The sequence below is a fragment of the Aegilops tauschii genome, chromosome 5, assembly GCF_002575655.3.
Source record: "Aegilops tauschii subsp. strangulata cultivar AL8/78 chromosome 5, Aet v6.0, whole genome shotgun sequence".
Lineage (NCBI taxonomy): Eukaryota > Viridiplantae > Streptophyta > Magnoliopsida > Poales > Poaceae > Aegilops > Aegilops tauschii.
In genome coordinates, this window is record NC_053039.3 from 377765790 (window position 1) to 377787730 (window position 21941).

The following is a 21941-nucleotide window of genomic DNA, read 5'->3' on the forward strand; positions in this document are numbered from 1 at the left end:
GACATCTTTTGTCCTACCCTCCCGTGGCAGCGGGGTCCTAATGGAAACTAAGGGATATTAAGGCCTCCTTTTAATAGAGTACCGGAACAAAGCATTAGCACATAGTGAATACATGAACTCCTCGAACTATGGTCATCACCGGGAGTGGTCCCGATTATTGTCACTTCGGGGTTGCCGGATCATAACACATAGTAGGTGACTATAGACTTGCAAGATAGGATCAAGAACTCACATATATTCATGAAAACATAATAGGTTCAGATCTAAAATCATGGCACTCGGGCCCTAGTGACAAGCATTAAGCATAGCAAAGTCATAGCAACATCAATCTCATAACATAGTGGATACTAGGGTTCAAACCCTAACAAAACTAACTCGATTACATGATAGATCTCATCCAACCCATCACCGTCCAGCAAGCCTACGATGGAATTACTCACGCACGACGGTGAGATGTTGGAAATATGCCCTAGAGGCAATAATAAATGGTTATTATTATATTTCTTTGTTCATGATAATTGTCTATTGTTCATGCTATAATTGTGTTATCCGGAAATCGTAATACATGTGTGAATACATAGACTACAACGTGTCCCTAGTAAGCCTCTAGTTGACTGGCTCGTTGATCAACAGATAGTCATGGTTTCCTGACTATGGACATTGGATGTCATTGACAACGGGATCACATCATTAGGAGAATGATGTGATGGACAAGACCCAATCCTAAGCATAGCTCAAAGATCGTGTAGTTCGTTTGCTAGAGCTTTTCCAATGTCAAGTATCTTCTCCTTAGACCATGAGATCGTGCAACTCCCGGATACCGTAAGAGTACTTTGGGTGTGCCAAACGTCACAACGTAACTGGGTGACTATAAAGGTACACTACGGGTATCTCCGAAAGTGTCTGTTGAGTTGGCACGGATCGAGACTGGGATTTGTCACTCCGTATGACGGAGAGGTATCTCTGGGCCCACTCAGTAATGCATCATCATAATGAGCTCAATGTGACTAAGGAGTTAGTCACGGGATCATGCATTGCGGTACGAGTAAAGAGACTTGCCGGTAACGAGATTGAACAAGGTATTGGGATACCGACGATCGAATCTCGGGCAAGTAACATACTGATTGACAAAGAGAATTGTATACGGGATTGATCGAATCCTCGACATCGTGGTTCATCCGATGAGATCATCGTGGAACATGTGGGAGCCAACATGGGTATCCAGATCCCGCTGTTGGTTATTGACCGGAGAGGCGTCTCGGTCATGTCTGCATGTCTCCCGAACCCGTAGGGTCTACACACTTAAGGTTCGGTGACGCTAGGGTTGTAGAGATATGAGTATGCGGAAACCCGAAAGTTGTTCGGAGTCCCGGATGAGATCCCGGACATCACGAGGAGTTCCGAAATGGTCCGGAGGTGAAGAATTATATATAGGATGTCCAGTTTCGGCCACCGGGAAAGTTTCGGGGGTTATCGGTATTGTACCGGGACCACCGGAAGGGTCCCGGGGGTCCACCGGGTGGGGCAACCTATCTCGGAGGGCCCCATGGGCTGAAGTGGGAAGGGAACCAGCCCTTAGTGGGCTGGGGTGCCCCCATGGGCCTCCCCCCTGCGCCTAGGGTTGGAAACCCTAGGGTGGGGGGCGCCCCACTTGGCTTGGGGGGGAAGCCACCCCCCCTTCCCCCTTGGCCGCCGCCCCCCCCCCCCCCATGTAGATGGGTTCCAGGGCCGGCGCCCCCCCCCTCCAGGGGTCCTATATATAGTGGGGGGAGGGAGGGCAGCAACACAACAGCCTTTGGCGCCTCCCTCCTCCCCTGCAACACCTCTCCCTCTCGCAGAAGCTTGGCGAAGCCCTGCCGAGACCCCGCTACTTCCACCACCACGCCGACGTGCTGCGATCTCCACCAACCTCTCCTTCCCCCTTGCTGGATCAAGAAGGAGGAGACGTCGCTGCTCCGTACGTGTGTTGAACGCGGAGGTGCCGTCCGTTCGGCACTCGGTCATCGGTGATTTGGATCACGGCGAGTACGACTCCATCAACCCCGTTCATTGGAACGCTTCCGCTCGCGATCTACAAGGGTATGTAGATGCACTCCTTTCCCCTCGTTGCTAGTATACTCCATAGATGGATCTTGGTGATGCGTAGGAAATTTTAAAATTCTGCTACGATCCCCAACAGTGGCATCATGAGCCAGGCCTATGCGTAGTTACTATGCACGAGTAGAACACAAAGCAGTTGTGGGCGTAGATGTTGCCAATTCTTCTTGCCGCTACTAGTCTTATCTTCTTTCGGCGGCATTGTGGGATGAAGCGGCCCGGACCGACCTTACACGTACGCTTACGTGAGACAGGTTCCACCGACTGACATGCACTAGTTGCATAAGGTGGCTAGCGGGTGTCTGTCTCTCCCACTTTAGTCGGAACGGATTCGATGAAAAGGGTCCTTATGAAGGGTAAATAGAAATTGGCATATCACATTGTGGTTTTACGTAGGTAAGAAACGTTCTTGCTAGAAACCTATAGAAGCCACGTAAAAACATGCAACAACAATTAGAGGACGTCTAACTTGTTTTTGCAGCATGTGCCTTGTGATGTGATATGGCCAAAAGGATGTGATGAATGAGATATATGTGATGTATGAAATTTATCATGTTCTTGTAATAGGAATCACGACTTGCATGTCGATGAGTATGACAACCGGCAGGAGCCATAGGAGTTGTCTTTATTTTTTGTATGACCTGCGTGTCATTGAATAAACGCCATGTAAATTACTTTACTTTATTGCTAAACGCGTTAGACATAGAAGTAGAAGTAATCGTTGGCATGACAACTTCATGAAGACACGATGATGGAGATCATGATGATGGAGATCATGGTGTCATGCCGGTGATGAAGATGATCATGGCGCCCCGAAGATGGAGATCAAAGGAGCAAAATGATATTGGCCATATCATGTCACTATTTGATTGCATGTGATGTTTATCACGTTTTGCATCTTATTTGCTTAGAACGACGGTAGTAAGTAAGATGATCCCTTATAATAATTTCAAGAAAGTGTTCCCCCTAACTGTGCACCGTTGCGAAGGTTCGTTGTTTCGAAGCACCACGTGATGATCGGGTGTGATAGATTCTAACGTTCGCATACAACGGGTGTTGACGAGCCTAGCATGTACAGACATGGCCTCAGAACACACGCAATACACTTAGGTTGACTTGACGAGCCTAGCATGTACAGACATGGCCTCGGAACACGGAGGACCGAAAGGTCGAGCATGAGTCGTATAGAAGGTACGATCAACATGGAGATGTTCACCGATCTTGACTAGTCCGTCTCACGTGATGATCGGACACGGCCTAGTTAACTTGGATCATGTTTCACTTAGATGACTAGAGGGATGTCTATCTGAGTGGGAGTTCATTGAATAATTTCATTATATGAACTTAATTATCATGAACTTAGTCTAAAATCTTTACAATATGTCTTGTAGATCAAATGGCCCACGTTGTCCTCAACTTCAACGCGTTCCTAGAGAAAACCAAGCTGAAAGATGATGGCAACAACTATACGGACTGGGTCCGGAACCTGAGGATCATCCTCATAGCTGCCAAGAAAGATTATGTCCTAGAAGCACCGCTAGGTGAAGCACCAATCCCAGAGAACCAAGACGTTATGAACGCTTGGCAATCATGTGCTGATGATTACTCCCTCGTTCAGTGCGGCATGCTTTACAGCTTAGAACCGGGTCTCCAAAAGCGTTTTGAGAAACATGGAGCATATGAGATGTTCGAAGAGCTGAAAATGGTTTTCCAAGCTCATGCCCGGGTCGAGAGATATGAAGTCTCCGACAAGTTCTTCAGCTGTAAAATGGAGGAAAATAGTTCTGTTAGTGAGCACATACTCAGAATGTCTGGGTTACACAACCGCTTGTCTCAGCTGGGAGTTAATCTCCCGGATGACGCGGTCATTGACAGAATCCTTCAGTCGCTTCCACCGAGCTACAAGAGCTTTGTGATGAACTTCAATATGCAGGGGATGGAAAAGACCATTCCTGAGGTATATTCGATGCTGAAATCAGCGGAGGTGGAGATCAGAAAAGAACATCAAGTGTTGATGGTGAATAAAACCACTAAGTTCAAGAAAGGCAAGGGTAAGAAGAACTTAAAGAAGGACGGCAAGGGAGTTGCCACGCCCGGTAAGCCAGTTGCCGGGAAGAAGTCAAACAATGGACCCAAGCTTGAGACTGAGTGCTTTTATTGCAAGGGAAGTGGTCACTGGAAGCGGAACTGCCCCAAATACTTAGCGGACAAGAAGGCCGGCAACACCAAAGGTATATGTGATATACATGTAATTGATGTGTACCTTACCAGTACTCGTAGTAGCTCCTGGGTATTTGATACCGGTGCGGTTGCTCATATTTGTAACTCAAAACAGGAACTGCGGAATAAGCGGAGACTGGCAAAGGACGAGGTGACGATGCGCGTCGGGAATGGTTCCAAGGTCGATGTGATCGCCGTCGGCACGCTGCCTCTACATTTACCTACGGGATTAGTTTTAAACCTCAATAATTGTTATTTAGTGCCAGCTTTGAGCATGAACATTGTATCTGGATCTCGTTTAATTCAAGATGGCTACTCATTTAAATCCGAGAATAATGGTTGTTCTATTTATATGAGAGATATGTTTTATGGTCATGCCCCGCTGGTCAATGGTTTATTCTTGATGAATCTCGAACGTGATGTTACACATATTCATAGTGTGAATACCAAAAGATGTAAAGTTGATAACGATAGTCCCACATACTTGTGGCACTGCCGCCTTGGTCACATTGGTGTCAAGCGCATGAAGAAGCTCCATGCAGATGGACTTTTGGAGTCTCTTGATTACGAATCATTTGACACGTGCGAACCATGCCTCATGGGTAAGATGACCAAGACTCAGTTCTCCGGAACAATGGAGCGAGCAACCAACTTATTGGAAATCATACATACCGATGTGTGCGGTCCAATGAGTGTTGAGGCTCGCGGAGGATATCGTTATGTTCTCACTCTCACTGATGACTTAAGTAGATATGGGTATGTCTACCTAATGAAACACAAGTCTGAAACCTTTGAAAAGTTCAAGGAATTTCAGAGTGAGGTTGAGAATCAACGTGACGGGAAAATAAAGTTCTTACAATCAGATCGTGGTGGAGAATATTAAAGTCACGAATTTGGTACGCACTTAAGGAAATGTGGAATCGTTTCACGACTCACGCCGCCTGGAACACCTCAGCGAAATGGTGTGTCCGAACGTCGTAATCGCACTCTATTGGATATGGTGCGATCTATGATGTCTCTTACCGATCTACCGCTCTCATTTTGGGGCTATGCTTTAGAGACTGCCGCATTCACTTTAAATAGGGCTCCGTCGAAATCCGTTGAGACGACACCGTATGAATTATGGTTTGGGAAGAAACCTAAGCTGTCGTTTCTAAAAGTTTGGGGATGCGATGCTTATGTCAAGAAACTTCAACCTGAAAAGCTCGAACCCAAGTCGGAGAAATGCGTCTTCATAGGATACCCTAAGGAAACTATTGGGTATACCTTCTACCTCAGATCCGAAGGCAAGATCTTCGTTGCCAAGAACGGGTCCTTTCTGGAGAAAGAGTTTCTCTCGAAAGAATTAAGTGGGAGGAAAGTGGAACTTGATGAGGTGATAGTCACCCCTTCCGAACCGGAAAGTAGCGCAGCGCGGGAAGATGTTCCTGTGGTGCCTACACCGATTGGGGAGGAAGTTAATGATGATGATCATGAAGCGTCGGATCAAGTTACTGCTGAACTTCGTAGGTCCACAAGGACACGTTCCGCACCAGAGTGGTACGGCAACCCTGTCTTAGAAATCATGTTGTTAGACAACGGTGAACCTTCGAACTATGAAGAAGCGATGGCGGGCCCGGATTCCGACAAATGGCTAGAAGCCATGAAATCCGAGATAGGATCCATGTATGAAAACGAAGTATGGACTTTGACTGACTTGCCCGATGATCGGCGAGCCATAGAAAATAAATGGATCTTTAAGAAGAAGACAGACGCGGATGGTAATGTGACCATCTATAAGGCTCGACTTGTCGCTAAGGGTTATCGACAAGTTCAAGGGGTTGACTACGATGAGACTTTCTCACCCGTAGCGAAGCTGAAGTCCGTCCGAATCATGTTAGCAATTGCCGCATACTATGATTATGAGATATGGCAGATGGACGTCAAAACGGCATTCCTTAACGGCTTTCTTAAGGAAGAATTGTATATGATGCAGCCGGAAGGTTTTGTCGATCCTAAGAATGCTAACAAGGTATGCAAGCTCCAGCGCTCCATCTATGGGCTGGTGCAAGCATCTCGGAGTTGGAACATTCGCTTTGATGAGATGATCAAAGCGTTTGGGTTTACACAGACTTATGGAGAAGCCTGTGTTTACAAGAAAGTGAGTGGGAGCTCTGTAGCATTTCTCTTATTGTATGTGGATGACATACTATTGATGGGAAATGATATAGAATTCTTGGAAAGTATAAAGGCCTATTTGAATAAGTGTTTTTCAATGAAGAACCTTGGAGAAGCTGCTTATATATTGGGTATCAAGATCTATAGAGATAGATCAAGACGCCTCATTGGTCTTTCACAGAGTACGTACCTTGACAAGATATTGAAGAAGTTCAATATGGATCAGTCCAAGAAGGGGTTCTTGCCTGTATTGCAAGGTGTGCAATTGAGCACGGCTCAATGCCCGACCACGGCAGAAGATAGAGAAAAGATGAGTGTCATCCCCTATGCCTCGGCCATAGGGTCTATTATGTATGCCATGCTGTGTACCAGACCTGATGTAAACCTTGCCGTAAGTTTGGTAGGAAGGTACCAAAGTAATCCCGGCATGGAACACTGGACAGCGGTCAAGAATATCCTGAAGTACCTGAAGAGGACTAAGGATATGTTTCTCGTTTATGGAGGTGACGAAGAGCTCGTCGTAAAGGGTTACGTCGACGCTAGCTTCGACACAGATCTGGATGACTCGAAGTCACAAACCGGATACGTGTATATTTTGAATGGAGGAGCAGTAAGCTGGTGCAGTTGCAAGCAAAGCGTCGTGGCGGGATCTACATGTGAAGCGGAATACATGGCGGCCTTAGAGGCAGCACAGGAAGCAGTCTGGATAAAGGAGTTCATTACCGACCTAGGGGTGATTCCCAATGCGTCGGGCCTGATGACTCTCTTCTGTGACAACACTGGAGCTATTGCCCTTGCCAAGGAGCCCAGGTTTCACAGGAAGACTAGGCATATCAAGCGTCGCTTCAACTCCATTCGTGAAAGTGTTCAAAATGGATACATAGACATTAGTAAAGTACATACGGACCTGAATGTAGCAGACCTGTTGACTAAACCTCTCCCTAGAGCAAAACATGATCAACACCAGGACGCAATGGGTGTTCGATTCATCACAATGTAACTAGATTATTGACTCTAGTGCAAGCGGGAGACTGTTGGAAATATGCCCTAGAGGCAATAATAAATGGTTATTATTATATTTCTTTGTTCATGATAATTGTCTATTGTTCATGCTATAATTGTGTTATCCGGAAATCGTAATACATGTGTGAATACATAGACTACAACGTGTCCCTAGTAAGCCTCTAGTTGACTGGCTCGTTGATCAACAGATAGTCATGGTTTCCTGACTATGGACATTGGATGTCATTGTTAATGGGATCACATCATTAGGAGAATGATGTGATGGACAAGTCCCAATCCTAAGCATAGCTCAAAGATCGTGTAGTTCGTTTGCTAGAGCTTTTCCAATGTCAAGTATCTTCTCCTTAGACCATGAGATCGTGCAACTCCCGGATACCGTAAGAGTACTTTGGGTGTGCCAAACGTCACAACGTAACTGGGTGACTATAAAGGTACACTACGGGTATCTCCGAAAGTGTCTGTTGAGTTGGCACGGATCGAGACTGGGATTTGTCACTCCGTATGACGGAGAGGTATCTCTGGGCCCACTCGGTAATGCATCATCATAATGAGCTCAATGTGACTAAGGAGTTAGTCACGGGATCATGCATTGCGGTACGAGTAAAGACACTTGCCGGTAACGAGATTGAACAAGGTATTGGGATACCGACGATCGAATCTCGGGCAAGTAACATACCGATTGACAAAGGGAATTGTATACGGGATTGATCGAATCCTCGACATCGTGGTTCATCCGATGAGATCATCGTGGAACATGTGGGAGCCAACATGGGTATCCAGATCCTGCTGTTGGTTATTGACCGGAGAGGCGTCTCGGTCATGTCTGCATGTCTCCCGAACCCGTAGGGTCTACACACTTAAGGTTCGGTGACGCTAGGGTTGTAGAGATATGAGTATGCGGAAACCCGAAAGTTGTTCGGAGTCCCGGATGAGATCCCGGACGTCACGAGGAGTTCCGGAATGGTCCGGAGGTGAAGAATTATATATAGGAAGTCCAGTTTCGGGGGTTATCGGTATTGTACCGGGACCACCGGAAGGGTCCCGGGGGTCCACCGGGTGGGGCAACCTATCCCGGAGGGCCCCATGGGCTGAAGTGGGAAGGGAACCTGCCCTTAGTGGGCTGGGGCGCCCCCCATGGGCCTCCCCCTGCGCCTAGGGTTGGAAACCCTAGGGTGGGGGGGGCGCCCCAGTTGGCTTGGGGGGAAGCCACCCCCCCTTCCCCCTTGGCCCCCCCCATGTAGATGGGTTCCAGGGCCGGCGCCCCCCCTCCAGGGGTCCTATATATAGTGGGGGGAGGGAGGGCAGCAACACAACAGCCTTTGGCGCCTCCCTCCTCCCCTGCAACACCTCTCCCTCTCGCAGAAGCTTGGCGAAGCCCTGCCGAGACCCCGCTACTTCCACCACCACGCCGACGTGCTGCTGGATCTCCATCAACCTCTCCTCCCCCCTTGCTGGATCAAGAAGGAGGAGACGTCGCTGCTCCGTACGTGTGTTGAACGCGGAGGTGCCGTCCGTTCGGCACTCGGTCATCGGTGATTTGGATCACGGCAAGTACGACTCCATCAACCCCGTTCATTGGAACGCTTCCGCTCACGATCTACAAGGGTATGTAGATGCACTCCTTTCCCCTCGTTGCTAGTATACTCCATAGATGGATCTTGGTGATGCGTAGGAAATTTTAAAATTCTGCTACGATCCCCAACATGAGCATCATGAAATTGGTGATGGAGGATGGTTGATGATGACGATGGCGACGAATCCCCTCTCCAGAGGCCCGAGCGGACTCCAGATCAGCCCTCCCGAGAGATTTTAGGGCTTGAGGGCGGCTCCGTATCGTAAAACGCGATGAATCCTTCTCTCTGATTTTTTTCTCCCCGAAAGTGAATATATGGAGTTGGAGTTGATGTCGGTGGAGCGTCAGGGGGCCCACGAGGTAGGGGGCGCGCCCTCCACCCTCATGGACAGGGTGTGGGCCCCCTGACGTGGTTTTTTCTTCCGGTATTTTTCTTATTTTCCAAATAGATGTTCCATGGAGTTTCAGGTCATTCCGAGAACTTTTGTTTCTGCACATAAATAACACCATGGAAAGTCTGCTGAAAACAGCGTCAGTCCGGGTTAGTTCCATTCAAATCATGCAAGTTAGAGTCCAAAACAAGGGCAAAAGTGTTTGGAAAAGTAGATACAACGGAGACGTATCAAGGGCGCGCACCGAGGAGCAAGGGCCCGATTGCACTTTCCATAAAACAGTCAGGGACCCGATTGCTTTTTTAAAAAAAATACAAGGACCCGATTGCTTTATATAAAAAACTTACAGAAATACTGACATGTGGGCCCTACATGTAAGGTAACAGTCAAACAAATGGTTCTCTTACGTGCGGGTCCCAACTGTCATAACCGCGATCAATTTGAAAGCACTCTGTGATTAGGGTTTTTTGAAACAGCCAACCCCTCACTTGGTAGTTATCAGCAAAAAATAAAAAACCGGTGGTTTTTTGGAACCCTAACCTGTAAAGTAGTAGTTTTATGCTATTTACTCACAACTAAGCTGCTTGATCCTATGAAAGTATCAACCACAGAGAAGTACCTTTGGTAATCCATAGCTGATCACAAGCACAGATGACCCCAGGTGAACAGTAAAAGGTGAAAAAACAAACATGTCTTGTGAAAATCTCGGCCGAGTGACACTTTTTTTTCGTATCTCTAATCTCTACTCCTAATGGACGAGTTGGTGAATCGTCTCCACGGTTTATTTTCGCTGGGTTTTTTCGTCTCTCCTCCCACCACCCCCTCCCACCCTGGTCTGCGGTTTATTTTCACTAGTTTTTTTTGTCTCTCCTCCCACCACCCCCTCCCACCCTGGTCCATCGGTTTATTTTTCTCTCCACTCTTTATTACAACCAGAACTTTCCTAACGTATAACAAATCATGGATCTAACTTCCTTAAATTATGCAAATCAATCGATTCCTTTTATTGGTTCAATTTGTCTTAGGAAACAAATAACAGATTTTCAGAAAACAAATAATACATTTTAATCTAACTTCCTTAAATTATGCAAATCAATTGATTCCTTTTATTGGTTCAATTTGTCTTAGGAAACAAATAACAGATTTTCAGGAAACAAATAATACATTTTAATCTAACTTTCCTAACTTATCTAAATCAATCGATTTCTCTTATTAGTGAATTTTTTTTTAGGAAACAAATAACAGACACGTCACAACTTTCCTCCCAATAAATAGTTTCTTAACATTTGCAAACTTTCCTAATCAGACACGTCACAAACGGGCAGGTACTGATATCACGTTACCAAACAATAAAACCCCATTTGCATAGAAATCAATTCAAAAATCCTAACTTTCCTAAATTTTTACCTTTCCTTGATAACAACCAATATTTCCTATGTTTTCCACCTATTGAAGGAAATCACCCCTCCATTGATATTAGCATTTTTTGAACTGAGATCTCCGGGTTATGATTTTTTTTTTGCGATTCTTTCCACTTGTGACCTCTCCTTCCACTCCGGCTCCTTCTCGCATTAACACCTCCACCACAGCCAGGTGACACCGCCCCAGACCTCCTGCCTCTCCACACCTTCTCCGCCACCTCCTTCTCGTACTCCATTAACAATCCCTCCGCCACATTTGTCCACGGCGATGTCGAGGGCATGGCGCAGCAGCGTACCAGCGGTAGAGCAGCGCATAGCAGCAGGAAGCAACACGCAGCAGGCGAGGCGAGCGGCCGACGGTGGAGGGCAGAGATGCGGCCGGCGTGGCTGAGGGGGCGGCCGGCAGAAGATGGCCATGACTGGAGGCGGCGCGAGGCAGGGGCGCGACAGCGGGGCGAGCGAAGGGATAGGCGGCAGCAGACGGGGCGAGCGCAGCCAGCGAGAGTGTGGCGCGCGGCCAGGGTGTGTGTCGCGCGGGGCACAGTGGTGCGGTGGCTGCGGCGAGCGCGACGGCAGCGGCGGGCGCGACCGACGCGGTGTAGCACGGGCGTGGGCATGGAGAGGGAGTGGCCCCGCGGGCGCGGAAGAAGAGCGGCAGGCTCGGGCATGGGCGTGCATAGGAGCGGGCATGTGCCACGAGGTCAGTCCGATGAGCTCGGTGGCTACCCCTGCAATGGCCATGGCGGACGGCGGTTCTTGGCCACGGCGAAATACCTAACGAGAGCAAACGAGAGGGGAAACAGGGGAAAGGCAAGAGGAGATCATGGCGGTGTCAATGACGCCCTAGGGGAAGACATGGGAGCTCGGGGCGGCGCGGATCGAACGGCAATGTCGCGGTGGCCCAAGGTTGAGGAAGACGGCAGCGACGTCGATGCGGGGGTGCTGGACTTGATCTCGTTGGCGCAGACGAAGTAGCGAAGGCGTTCGGAGCTCCTCGACAAGCTCCTAGCCCGCAGGGAGGGCAGTGGCTATGTGGAGGGGTCGGTCATGGTGGCCGTGGCATCTGACTTCGTCCAGATCAACGGGATCGAGCGAGCGAGGAGGAGAAGTGGATTTGGGAGGGGGCGTCGAGGAGGAGTGAGGCCATGGGGGCAGGGAAGGAAGGGCGTCACCCTTATCCATTCCCCTTCGATGCCAGCGAGGTGGTCGGGCGGGAGCCCGGCTCTGTAGCGACGCGGCTCGGGGAACAGGAGAAGACAACCGCGCGAGGACTGGACCGCTGAGCCGGTTCGGTGGCAAGGCCCGGGGGCAGGGCGAATCCCCTTTTACATCGTCCTTTTGGTTTTTCAATGTATTCTAATATGTTTCTTCTTTTTAACACCGTTTTCTATTTATTCTTATCAACTAAATGATCTCTACTTCTAATGTCTCAGTTGGTAGTCTCCGTTCCGGGTTTATTTTCGTCCCACCTCCCGAGTGAGGGAGAGGGGGAGAGAGAGTGAGGAAGAGGGAGGGAGAGGGTGTGTGTGAGAGAATTTGATGGTAAAAAAGTCGTCAATGTCACTTAATATGTATGAGAATATTAAATGTAATATTAACATAATTGATACTGAACTTTTAAACTTAAATGTGGCCCCGTTGCAACGCACGGGCGTTCTTCTAGTAGCATGTAAATATGCAGTTCTAAGTTGAAACAAAAAAGTCTAGAATCAGTTAGCGCTCGCATGACAGGAACTGCAAGGCTCAACAACAATCAAGTTGACATTACAGGGTACTTCGGGCTTGATGTATCTTCTTATAGCCACGAGCGATTTCTGGGCCTGTAGGACATCACGCGCGTCCATGGGGAAGCACCTGCCGCTTCTGCATGAGGAACACCTAGAGTAACCATGGGTGGTGTCCAACGTCAGGCACTCAAGCGAAGCCGTGTGCTTCAGCATACGACAGGTTAGCTCAATCATGCTCTCAGCCGAGTAAAAACTATATATCGTCACGTTCTTGAGGCTGCCATGGCGAAACTCTTGCGCCCGCGCCAAATGTGAAACATCGCGATGAATCCGACCGTAGCCTCTGTTAACACAGTTCATAATGCTCGCTGACTGCAAGGGCACAATATGTTGATGTCAACTACTTCTCACAAAAATGACAATAGTTCTAGATGAACCAGCTGAAAAATAAAAATGGGCTCAAAGACAAGATTAGCATGAGATGCGCCTTATCTATGTATGTTACTAAATACTCCACTTGTTCATAAATAAATGATGTTTCGAGCATTGTTACAATCTCAAATATGCATGTTTGGCCGTTGCTTTTCATATAACTATTTTAATGAAAAAATATGATATTGTGTGATCCCTGACAAATCTAACGGAACAACTGTAACCTGACCAGTCAAAATGGTTTACTATATCGAAGAGAGTTGACAAAGTTTGATTGCAAGCTTTTTACGGTGTCATGTATTTATGAAAAGAGATTATTTTATTTTCTAAATTACTTAGCTTTGAAGTAAAAATAGAAATCTATGATCAGCTAAAGACAATAGGCATGATAATCTGAGTTAATTAATAAACAGACTTTGTAAAGAAACGGTAATAATACTCAATTGTTGAATCAATGGCTATATAACAGGACTTACGCTCAAGACGAGAGTCTCCAAGGCAGGAGAAGCATCAAGAAAAGCTAACAGAGACAAATAATCATATTCATCTGCTGCCGAGACAGCGGGGAGAGAAATATTCAAGTACTTGAGGTGTTGGAATTTGCCGGGCACCATTGGTGTGCTCACCTGCTGAAGAAAGAGATTCCTCAGATTAGTATGTCCCCTGATATAACAACTACTCCTTAGAGCAATAGCTGATCGCAGAACCAAGTAATTTAAGTTTAGAGGATCTGATGGAGATGCTCTTATTATGGAAGGCAAAACCAAGGAATTGCCGGTCTAAAGTCTCAGATTATGCATACCTCGTGTGGCAACAACAATATGTCAAGGACTTCAACACCGGGTGTGATTGATGGAAGCTTGCCGAGAGCGTAACTTGGGGATGCAGGTGTTATTCGGAGCTGCTTCACTTGAGATGAACCATCTCCCAGTGAGAGTGAGAAATCCACTTGGTCGCCAAGTTCAAGGTCGACAGTAGAGATATCTGGGGCATTGCTCTCAATTGCATGTAGCATCTCACACTCAAAACACCTCCACGGACCTGAGGTGCCGCAGCAGGCAAGGTATCTTCAAGCAGATGATCTCACCACAATCAGAGAGTCGCAGATGCCTCAAAGCCAAAGACTCATAAAGGAAGCACCCCAATTCGTCGTCGCCGATACGCACGGACTGCAGGTGCAATCTTGTCAGGCAACCAAGTCCGGCGGTGGGATGGAAACTAGAATTGGTGAGTTAAGATACCGAATCGACCGCCCGCTCTCGCCTGATAAAAGCGAGCACGGGAAGTTGTAACGCTGTAATAAGGGCAGCATCACGGTGAGTTCTTGGATACCGGGCGCAATGGCAGCCTTGAGGAACCTGTCGACGTAAGAGGTGTCGAGTCTGTTCCAGTTCCAGGGGAGTTGGAGCTCAAGCGTTTTCACTCCGGTGCCTGAATGATTTCCAACGATATGGTCAATTCTGCTTACAAGATCCATTGCTACTTCGTCCACTGTTCCTGCTTTTCTAATCAAGCCCAGTTGTTGCATACCGAAGGTGAGATTAGGATAGTGTCTCCAGGAACGTCGAAATGACCGAGACACGCACGCAGCACGTGCGGCGTCTCGCAGCGGCATTAGGGCATGTATATGATGCACGACATCCTGCAGGCAGAAGCAAGGGAGGAGAAATCAGCATTGGCATTGTAAAATCAGAATGATGGCGTCAATAACCAGTAGTGGGGCAAAAATAAAAACGAACCATATGTATGATCTTGTGATAAGAAAGTGGACTAGAACATGACTCTGGTCAGTAGCTGCTTTACATATGGCATTGTCGTCATTATTAACCGGGATGCATGAGAGATTGTGCGTGTTTACTTCTACAGTAGGACGATGGCATCACTGGGCTAATAGTGCAACATTCTTTTCTGGAACAAACTTGGCGCGGTTAACCAACTGAAATAAACATGTACTATGTACTAGCAAGCTTGACACCCTTCTGAATATTTGGCACCCCACTGACTAGGTCTAATTCAGAAGAGAAACGATGTTGCAATTCCTTTGACCGAACAGAACTGGAATAGTCTGGGAGCATAATGTACAGTCAAAGCAAACTATTACTCCATCCGTCCCAAATGATAAGACGTTCTAACTTTTCTCTGAATCAAATATTTAGTCTATTTTGAAATATCCAAAACATCAAACCGAGGTAGTACGTACCTCGGAAAGGCTGTTCCATGATGAGTTGATTCCATTGTGAGCGTTTGAACCGGTGCCGTCGCCGTCGTCGTCGTCGTCGCCGTCGTCTTGTTGGCAGGGTGGGCACTTCCGTTTAACTGCCGAAGAACCCGAGTCGCCTGAAATAGAGTGAGGGGTTATGATTGGGAACAGACAATTGGTCCCTTGAGAATAATGACATCGAGATTACGGCACCCTGCCTGCCGCGACATCACCGAGATCCAGAAGTTCCAGCTCTCCGGCAAGGGCATCAACAGTTTTTAGAATCACTAGGTCGCAAGGTCAAATCCACACCCACGTTTGTAGGAGGAAACCCTCCAAATTCGACAATGTACATGACTCGAGGATCAACGGATAACAAATTAAGAGGCCGGGGCAAGGAGGAGCTAGCTAGCTTACCGCGGGATTGGGTGGACTCCACCATGCCCGGCACGGTCAAGGGCGACCACCGGAGAGGAGGAGGGGAGGAGATCGCGGCGAGGAGCCGCACGCTTTGGCTGCCCGCGGTTCCCTCGTCAGAAGCAAACTGAAAGGCGCTCGTACCCTCCGTCGATGCGATCCCCTTGTGTACCTGGCGTCGTACTAGTACCGTACAGAGCTCGTGTTACATATGTAGCGTTGCCTGCTAGTATCTTCGAGTTTTTCTCGAACCAATCTCTGGTTACATGAACAGTGGTATCCCCAGCCATTAGAGTTCAAATTCTGGTGCTCGCATTTATCCTGAATTTATTTCAGGATTTCCGACGATACGCGTTCAGTGGGAGGAGACGTTTCCATCGACTACGAGTTGCCTACGGTGACTTCGTAAAATTTCAAGATGATATGTTGGTTCAGTCTCTTGGAGGTGCTTATAGGAATAGGGTGCGTGTATGCGTTCATATGAATGAGTGTATGCGCGTATATATGAGCGCTTGTGTCTGTAATGATGTTCAAGAAAAATAATAGTATCTTGGATTTTTCTAATCAACGAAGGAAGATTTTTATTTCATCCGTGTGTTTCAGCGGTATACATCTACTACTACTCGGTCATTGGAACGGGGGCAAACAAATGACCGCGCGTTCATTATTTGTATAATTTTAATGAGATTGTGTACTCAATCGCGATGATTTACTTATCATTTTACTGTTATTGTGACAGCATAGTAAAAAAAGGATTTTATTGGTTTTAAAGAATAGGATTTTTATTGCTAAGCCAATAAGACGTGGGCTTACCGAGGCAGTTTTGAGATAGAAGAGATGGAGGAGAAGAAATCAAAACAATAAGATGTGTAATCCCCAATCCACCTTTCAATACCGGCGGATATCCTTGTGTCCACTGAGCAAAGTGCTTTTGTGCCCGAGCGCCTAATCACCTATAATATTTTGATTGTATGAGTGTTCAAATGAATTATCACATACGATGTATATAGACATATTTTAGAGTGTAGATTCATTTATTTTGCTTCTGGTTGAAATCTTTAAAGATAAATATTTAGAAACGGAGGGAGTATATGATAGAACCGGCTGTCCTACTCAGCTTTAGCATCATCTTTGTTCGTCTGTTATGAACTGTGTCACTTCTGTCATGTTTGTTGTCCGTATACATGAAGGGATTGCAAGTGATCAAAGTGAGTATTTCATGGCAATTGTTCAGAAAGTTTGTTAACAAAGACGAGCTCCATTCATCTTGGCCTCAACACAACTCGTTCAATCCACAGGAGTGCTAGTGCGCACGTACAACAAATATCCCTGGTGCTCCCGAGCTCCTCGGAGAAAAAGACGCCCAGCGCACTGGAGTTCACGAAGAACGAAGCCATGACAATTGACACAAGATAGAGAGCATGGCAACATGTTGTCTCAGTTTTTGTATACACTACGCATCATTGATATAAGTTTCCGGAAACAAAAAAGATTAGGCAGGTAAAATGCATGAAACATACGTATTTAGTAATAAAGATAAATTATTTCACGGCCGTCAAAAAAGTCACCTACAAAATTTAGCCTTGGGCGATAACAAACAAGATTTTGGAGCTCAGTGTTCTTACAAAGACAGTCCATCGCTCGATGTCATCATCACTCTGGCTCCAGTGATACTTCTATTTTTTGCTCATCCACCTCCAGGGTATTTAAAAAAAATGGATGCCTACAGAACTAACTAATCTCTCCATGGGTCATTCTCGTTCTCAGTCCTGACTTCGGATGGCTCAACGACCTCCGTTACAACACCTTCAGAAGAGTCGACGTCGGCATTGGTCTCAGCCTCCTCGGTGCCGGATCTACCCCATCTCCCGCCAAGGGCGATGGTCATCATCTCGTAGATCTTGCCCCCCAACTCCGCTGGACTCTCAGGCTAAACAAACCAAGCAACAATCATTAGGCCACGAGCGATATGTATCATCATTGACCATGAACGGGAGCATATAGGTATCTTGTAACTTACAGTGTATCCACTGGAGATCAGGGCAGTCTCGTACAGCAACTCAACTGCCCTCTTGGCTTCGGTGCTCTCAGGCTCGTTCTTGCAAGCAGCCTATTGTTATTCACGAAGTATACATTAGTGATTGAACAACAACAAATAGGTATGAATTGCAAAGATTGCAGGTATCTTACACTCAAGTCCTTGACAATAGGGTGGTCGGGGTTGATTTCAAAAATTCTTCTTCCTCTCATGAACTCCAAGCTTGATGTGTCACCAAGCGTTTGTGCTTTCATAAGCCTATCAAGTTGAACAAGTGTTAGGACAACAACTGCACGCTTATTTTGCCAAATTGGGTAGGTGAATGAACCATCAAGCTACCTTTCCATGTTAGCCGACCAACCAAACTTGCCAGATACAAGAACACATGGTGAAGAGCTGAGTCGCTTTGAAATTTGGACCTTGGCAACTTTGTCACCCAGCTGCTGCTTTATCCAGTCACAAAGAAGAGTGTATTCCTGCTTGGTTTCTTCCTTGTCCTCATCCTCATCGCCTGAAACAGCCAATATATGTTATTGCCATGCAGAAACTGCTAATCACATGACAATTCAAATTCACTTACCCAATTCTAGGTCTTCCTTGCTGATATCAACAAACTTTTTCTCTTTGTACGTCTGCAGATTCTGAATAGCTACCTCATCAATCGGTTCGATAAGGTATAGAACCTAAAAAAATGGAACAGTGTCAGCTTAAGCTAACTGTAGCACAACAGAAAAATCAATTCTGTGATCAACAACAAGATAAGCACATACTTCAATATCTTTCTGAAGCAGCTTTTCCAAGAATGGAGCGGTCTTTGCACTCTGAAGACTATCTGTGGCAATATAATAGATAGCCTTTTGGGTCTCGGGCATATTCTCCACATACTGATCGAGACTTATCAAATCCGTTTCATTTTTAGAGGAATAAAACCGCAGCAAAGGAGCAAGGCGCTTCTGATTTCCTGAGTCCTCAATGCAACCAAGTTTCATAAATTTGCCAAAGCTCTCCCAAAATTTCTTGTAGTCCTGCACGAAGCACGTCAAGCTTCAAGACAAGCCTAATGAAACAAAAGCTTGGGAACAAGAGGAAGTTAGACTCTTACCTCCTTGTTATCCTTGTCAGCAATATCCTGAATCATATCAAAAGTCTTCCTAACAAGTCTCTTGCGCATGATCCTGACCTGAAACATATGGATGGTGATAATTAGTTCCAAGAACCACACACTAAAGTAAACAACTGCAGGTTAAGTCACAAATGCTTTCCAGTAACTTACAATACGACTTTCTTGAAGAATCTCACGAGAAACATTCAGAGGGAGATCATTCGAGTCAACAACACCTTTGACAAAGCTCAAGTACCTGGGGAACTGCAGAGAGAACACTAAAGTTCAGCGGCCCATTACAACATTGTAAATATAGTAACCAAAGAAGTACAGTAGCTTCTAACTCTAATAACAGAATAAAAAAATTGTGGCAACATACCAGCTCGCCATCAAAGTCATCAGAAATGAAAACCCTCTTGACATACAACCTGATATTTTTGGTCTTAGGGTTCATTATCTCCTCATTGCTAAGTGGTGCCATTCCTGGGATGTAGAGAACACTTCTAAATTCCACCTCACCCTGTTTGCAACAAAAGTCTTGTCAGAATGTTTGGTGTGCATTAACATAACAGATGTTTAGTTTCGGAAGTGTTCGCACCTCTGTTGTAAAGTGTGCATGAGCTAGAGGATCCAAAAACTCATTGAATGCCTTCTTGTAAAATTCATTGTACTCAGTTTCCTCGACTTCCTTTGGATTTCTCATCTACATGACAAGAAAATTCATTTCAGCTTCTGTTTCTTCAATATATATCCAACAGAAAACCAAACTACTAAAGTAAAGACATGTTTCACATGACAGTTACACTGCAGGTACCAACGATAAGGATATGGAAACAAATAATTTGGGTGCCAACATACCCATATTGGCTTTGTTTCATTTGCCAATTCCCAATCCCAGTACTTCTCAGTGATAGTTTTCTTCTTCTTCTCCTTCTCACCCTACAAAAGAGGAGGGATTATTTTTATATACAATATGGATGAGTTTGATCACAGTGACAACCGAATGCACATAAAGCTAACCTCTGCTGTCTCTTCGGCTTCTTTTGACTCCTCTTCTTCAACCTATTTAGAGGATGTAACAAGTGCACAGAAGAGAAGAAATAAATATCAATTCCAACGAAACTTAGTATGACTGGAGGTTTAAACTTTAAAGCAGAGCATACTCAAAATCCTACCTCAACTGTTCTAGATTTCTCCTGCCATGTAAAAATGGGGAACGAAACAAACTGCGAGTAGTTCTTAACTAGACCTTGAATCCTCGTAGGGTCAGCAAATTCATACTTATCATCCTCCTAAAGGAACAAAAGTATAGTTAAGAGTCATGTTAGGACTTAGGTGATAAAGGTTGTACAGAATATCAGTATAAGCTTCTTATCTTACTCTTAAAAAGAGAGTAATCTGTGTTCCACGTGTCAGCATTTTCTCAGGATCAGTCTCTTCCCTGATAACGTATGAGCTACTGTTAGCCTCAGCTTCCCATATATACTGCTTATCTGTCTTGGGACTCTTAGTGGACACCACAACCTGCAAGGCAACAAGTATCCACAAGTTTGAAAACTACTTTTGGCTTGCAAAACAGATGTACAAATAATTTGAAATTGTTCCTCAAAACATGCAGCAACAACCACCATACAGAATTTCATGTATAATGGTCCACCATCCAATAGATATTCTGTACCTTCTCTGCAACAAGAAAAGCCGAATAAAATCCAACACCAAATTGACCAATAAGTCCATTATCTGCACCAAGCTCCTTGTTCTCCTGAAAAAAAGAGAAAGCAAATTGACATCAACATCAACAATGAAGAAAAAGGTCATCATAGAACACAAACTGATGAAGCTAGATGGGGAAGGAGGTGCACCTTCAGAGCCTTCAAAAATTTGGAGGTACCACTTTGTGCGATAGTTCCAAGGCAGTCCTTGAGCTCATCCTTTGTCATCCCAATGCCACTATCACTGTAAAATCCAAAACAATGGGTCTGAGACTGAATTGTGACTTCTGTAAGAATTGATGACTGAACTGCCAATCTGATAGAGAAGAACATACGTGATAGTTATTGTGCCAGCATCAGGGTCAGGTTTAATCCTTATTTCCATGTCACCACCATCAGCCAGCACGGACGGGTCAGTTACACTGAGAAATCTCAGCTTATCCAAGGCATCACTCGCATTACTGGGTGAAAACATAAATTTATCCAGGTCAGATAGTCAGCAATGATTTTCTACTAATAGTAGTTTAATTATCATACATCTTGATGAGCAGAAGACTGACCTTACAAGCTCCCGAAGGAACACTTCCTTATGGCTGTAGAGGCTGTGAACAATCAAATCCATCAAGCGGCTAACCTGGAGGACAGAAAGAGAAACTGCATAAACATCCAATCCTGGAACTGCTAAAAACTACTCACAAACGAATTGGCAACAGACTCTCAATTTCATTATATCCTGTAAATAAATGAACCACGAATCCTGCCACCAGAGAGCGCAGCAACCAGAACCGACTGGTCGTTACGCCTCCCAGATTAAGGGGATCCAAAATCCAACCGGAAAGGTACACAAGGATTGGAGCCCCTGCACCCACCTCGGCCTGGTACTCGAACTTCTCGCCGGCGGCCTCCTCCTCCTCCCCGGCGGTCTTCTCGGCAACGGCGGAGGCGCACCTGGCCCCGACCAGCCGGCCCCTCCCGGCCTCCCACCTGACTCCTCTGGCGCCGGCGGGCCTCCTCCCCTGCGGCGCGAGCGCGGCCCGCAGCAGCCCCCGCGACGGGCTCGGCCGCAGCGCCGCCACCGAGGACGGGCCCAGGGTCCTGCTCAGCGCGGGCGCCATGGGAGAGGCAGACGTCGCGGCGCTCGCTGGTGGTTGGTCGTTCGGATGGTTTGGGTTCCGGCGCGGTGTCTGGGAGGGGGAGACGAAAGGATAAGGGGCTGGGCTAGGGTTTATACTTGGGATAGAATGGTGGAGGGTGGGTTTAGGGGCGAGGGGGGAGACGACGACGAGAGGGAGGAGTCTAGAAGGCTGTAGGGCGCACGGGGGTGGCGTGTGGCGGCGTGCGCGGCGCCGTCGGATGGGGTGGAGCCGACGGTGGATGGGGGGATGGCGTGGGATGTGTGGGAGGCTGTTTGTCCGACGTGCGGAGCGGCT

The 21941-nt window shown here is 46.6% G+C and overlaps 1 protein-coding gene across 1 annotated transcript; it reads right to left on the reverse strand.

The window, feature by feature from the left end:
* Window positions 1–17182: 17182 nt before the first annotated feature.
* On the reverse strand, window positions 17183–21774 carry LOC109735218 (heat shock protein 90-5, chloroplastic). The gene is made up of 19 exons (XM_020294424.4): window positions 21381–21774; window positions 21072–21145; window positions 20847–20972; window positions 20662–20755; window positions 20478–20561; window positions 20180–20323; window positions 19975–20091; window positions 19820–19861; window positions 19658–19738; window positions 19398–19502; window positions 19179–19319; window positions 18971–19063; window positions 18800–18877; window positions 18468–18722; window positions 18278–18380; window positions 18037–18208; window positions 17850–17955; window positions 17680–17769; window positions 17183–17589 (listed from the first exon to the last, which is right to left on the reverse strand). Exons 1-19 carry the CDS (start codon window positions 21624–21626, stop codon window positions 17395–17397), a joined length of 2346 nt encoding a protein of 781 aa, XP_020150013.1. The 5' UTR covers window positions 21627–21774; the 3' UTR covers window positions 17183–17394.
* Between the last annotated feature and the right edge of the window lie 167 nt (window positions 21775–21941).